The sequence below is a fragment of the Mizuhopecten yessoensis genome, unplaced genomic scaffold, assembly GCF_002113885.1.
Source record: "Mizuhopecten yessoensis strain PY_sf001 unplaced genomic scaffold, ASM211388v2 scaffold10851, whole genome shotgun sequence".
Lineage (NCBI taxonomy): Eukaryota > Metazoa > Mollusca > Bivalvia > Pectinida > Pectinidae > Mizuhopecten > Mizuhopecten yessoensis.
In genome coordinates, this window is record NW_018408753.1 from 28,936 (window position 1) to 33,277 (window position 4,342).

At 34.8% G+C, this 4,342-nt stretch overlaps 2 protein-coding genes across 2 annotated transcripts in view; both read right to left on the reverse strand.

Moving 5' to 3' along the window:
• LOC110463009 overlaps positions 1 to 3,763 on the reverse strand; it is an 11,612-nt gene extending 7,849 nt beyond the window's left edge. Inside the window, exon 1 of the mRNA XM_021517322.1 lies at positions 3,480 to 3,763. Coding sequence (XP_021372997.1) covers positions 3,480 to 3,528 — 49 coding nt within the window. The 5' untranslated portion in view covers positions 3,529 to 3,763. The remainder of the gene's footprint in view (positions 1 to 3,479) is intronic.
• LOC110463008 (tumor necrosis factor receptor superfamily member 11B-like) overlaps positions 1 to 4,342 on the reverse strand; it is a gene marked incomplete at its 3' end in the record, with an annotated part of 60,515 nt that overhangs the window by 28,463 nt on the left and 27,710 nt on the right. The gene's annotated exons all lie outside the window — the stretch shown is intronic.

The window sequence follows — 4,342 nt, forward strand, 5'->3', positions numbered from 1 at the left end:
TTTTGTTTGGCTCTTGTGAAATTGAATTAAGAGGAAAAAACATTCAGTAAATCAGTGATCGAGCCCGAGGTTTAATAGTTTAAAAAACAAAAACAACAGGACAAAAGGACAACATAAAAAAGAAAAGGCAAAACACCCGAAACAGGACAACATGAACCATAACAACCAGAGATACGATCAGGTGTTCCACATTATTAAGTTAGCATTTCTACTCCACATGTGACACGAGGTCATGTCAAAAGGCATCCTAGTACATGTATTATTAGTAACTGCCATATAGAACTGTCAAATGATGACCAAAATTTAACAACTTATGAGAAGAGAGTCTTCAGCCTGGAATTGGTAAACCCTTGGTTGTGTTGAAGCTATTATTGGTTATTATAAAAAGATGAATGGCTTTATAGTAGAACATGCTCTTGGCTATCTTATCAACTGCAATGTGAAAACTCCAGACCCAAGAGATATACTGGAATGTTCCCACTGAAAAATGGGAAATTAACAAACAATGTAAACTTCATATGTTTATTTCTTTTTCTGTAAACGTCCGTGTACACAATTGTTTACAACACATCAAATTCAAGCTAGGGCTGTGACGGTTAGCAAAAAAGGTATTAACCGGATATACAGTAAAAGACGGCCAGGTCACAAAAACCACCAGACCAATCTCTGAACTAGTTGTGCTGCTCAGTGGTTAAATTGATTTGTGACAATTGTCAAACTGTGAACAATGTTTAATTAATATGTGAATCGCTTCCAGTTATTTGACACCATTGGTGGAAGTGGAATCTAACTCTACTTGAACTATTGAAAGTCGTATCTTTAGTTTACAAATTCCCAGTGACATTTTAGTTGTATAGCGATTGTCGGGTGCAATCAGATTGGGAGTGTCATGTTACAAAAAAGAACATTTATTTTAAGTAGTGATTTATTTGTAGAATACATAAATATTAAGTATTGAGTTCACCTCAGCAATTGTAATATGTATGTAGTACATCGATATGGTATTTTCCGGATTTATCTACCCGGTTGAGTAGGTTATTATTTTATACGCCTTTCCGGACATTACCGTCCGCAGTTTAGTATTGCCTCAGAGCTTTAGCAGACGCCAGTTTAGAAAGACATGGCACCACCATACATAGAAAGATTTTTTTTACATCTGTGGCAACGAATAGGGTAACTATTGACAAATATGTGTTACATGTTTCTTCTAGTCATTAATATTGAGAAATATTGTACATTTGTCATACACGACATGTCAAATTAAGTTGAATTTATCTAATTTCTCGTTCAGTGTTACTCTATCGTGTTAGAGTAAGGGTACGTGATTTCGTACAGGACGTGATTTCGTACACTTAATTTTATTTTTTTTATTTTTTAACCGATCACTTTCGATGGAGGCATAACATTGCTCCAACAGCAAACCACCGCTATTGTCCTTTGGTGATACTAAATATAGATTTCACAAATAACCTCGTTTTCAAAACGAAACCAACGAGTCGAGCTGTCGTCTGCAGAATGGGCCCAATGTAACTTTAAAGCATTATTTAAAACAGAATCTAGCCAATTTTCTTGTGATGACTTTGAGATCATTTTAATAAATCAATATTTTACCATTTGCATCAAGAAGATATCAAAAAGAAGCTCAAGTATAAGAAATACCAGCGTTTCTTTAACGTACACACCCTCTCAATGACAGGGCACCTATCGTAGGGAACAGTCATTATTTCGAAACTAATCTAAAATATTTGTTTGTTTTTGGCCTCAAAAACCTTCTGGAGCCTTGAATTTTTTTTATAAAACATCCAATGAAATAATTGCTACTAGAGAATGTTAGTTATCAATATAGTTCATATTTTTCCACAAAAGGGTCGATGTCACCACCAACAAAGGACACGTTTTTTCATAAATGAAAATCGGCAAATCTGAATGAAATATATTGAATTCATACAACATATACTTATATTCGCTTTATTTACTAAGAATAGCACATTTGTAGAGTGTACAAAATCACATCCCCAACTGCCGCGAAACGTGAAAGTAAATGATGGTAAAAGAAAGATCCCCTGCGCAGTAAATTTCTGCGCATATGACGTCACATTACCGAATATAGCGCAGATTGCATACATCTTTTAGGTCAAAGTAGATCCGATCTTCTTGGAGATGTATTTGTAAAAAAAATTATTTAAATCTGTTTCAAAAGTGTACGAAATCAGGTATCCTCACTCTAGTAAGAATGTGTGTTTGTATATTTGTTATATATATCCACAGATATTTTTTTCATGTATGCAGAACAAATTAGCTTTTGTAATTGTATAAAGGTCCATGTATAACGATACAAATTGGAGAATTTAATACTGGGTGCTGTATGTTGAATCAACATTACGCATCATTGTGCAAGGTATCCTGTCTTAATATGAGTTTATTGCATATAATACAATATAAACATGTCACTGTTTATATAATCCCATAGCCATGAGAAATTTCATGGCCATGATTGGTTTTCATTGTTTTTGCAGTTTAAAAATTCATGGCCATTACACATTGGTGGGTGGTGAAATAGTAATAATTAATTCAAAAAGTTAATGGGCCATTAATACTGCATGTTTTAATGGTTATTTCATGGCCATTAATGTGTTTCCACACCATTGATGGCCATTATATAATGCCATTAACAACCCATTAATTTACCCATGTGAATAATTGGGCATTAACCCACACCAGTGTTAATGCCCATTGATAAAGGTCATTACTAATGCTATGAAAGTAATGCCCATAATTAATCTCCAGTTAATGGCTATTAAATCAAGGTTTAATTAATGGATTGCCATTAATATACCCATTTAATGCTGCACGTTTTAATGGCTTATTAATTGGGTACTTTAATGAGTTTTTTAATGGGGATGTGGTCATGGGTTTTTAATGGGCAGTTAATGGTACACTGTTTGGTAATAAAAAGTTGACGCCGGACGGACGTCGGACGACAGACGCCGCACCATGGCAAAAGCTCACTTGCCCTTTGGGCAGGTGAGCTAAAAAGCAAAGGGATCGAAAAATCAACTAAGAGTACAGACAATGGCATTTCCATTGTCATTATACAATGTACCTGCATGCTGGGGATAAACTAGTCATCCCACTCGGTAACAATATTGATTCCCCTGATCCTGGCAATGCTACACACCAAATGAGGTTAAATTCCATTTAGTCATTCTGCACTAGTAGGCTTTTTCGGTGAAAAATAGGACAATGGATGGTGCACCACGGCATAAACTCATTTGCCCTAAGACAAGTGAGCTAGAAAATTTGTCAGTGTCGTAACTTCACTATTTTCGAAATCCCGAAGGGGCGAACAATCATTTAACATAAATTAAAGTTTTTGTTTTTTTCTTTGATATCAATCAATCAATAAATCACAAAAACTAAATTCTGTTACCAGTGTGTCCGGGTTTTAAATGCTGATATGATCGAACTAACTTTCATACCTTTGATGTAACTAATATCTTTTGACAGGGCGTTCAGAGTGTCCTTCATTGAGCTAGCATCCTCCTTCACGGCACCGACATCCTTCCATGCCCTGACATTCTCCTTCAATGTTTTGACATCTTTTTTCGTGTCATTGATATCCTCTTTGACTATGCTGAAATCATCTGAAGATATACAAGCAAGGCATAATAATTTCTATGCATGTCAGTAAATTGACTAACATAGGAAACGTTTATATATGATCCTAGAGTGATCTTGACACCAAGCATTGGAAGATCTTTAGTCGTTTGAAGTTTTTAAAATATTTGATGCTTGTGACCTTGAATACGATTCAAACCAAAGTTTTGTTTTAAGCATTGAACTGTTTTTGTATGGTATTTATGATCATACAAAAACAGTTCAATACTTATATTTACGTTTTCTCTGCCTCTTATGTTCTTTTTTAACTTATAATTTACAATTAAAATTAAAAATGCCCGCCTTATCGACAGTCCACACGATTTCGTTCAATAGTTTGAACAGCGTATTGTCGCGTGCTGATCGGCAAACAAAGTAGTACTTTGACATTTTAACAATTACGTACTTCAAATTTATTCCACAATTTAGTATCAATACAATTGCGTATGATATGTCTATAGGGTGATTCCAGTTTTTCAATAGAAATCTGAGCTGAAAGTAAGATTTGAAATTGTTTTGATTTTCCCCTGGAACAAATTTCGCGCATGGATAAATACAGTGAACACCGTGAATGGGACCTTAACCTCCACGAGGGAGTTATTTTTGGAAGTTAATTCAAACTTTTCTCTTTGCTCATTTTGTGAAGAATCCAGGCGTGAATGTATTTGTTGATTGTATGGGAACC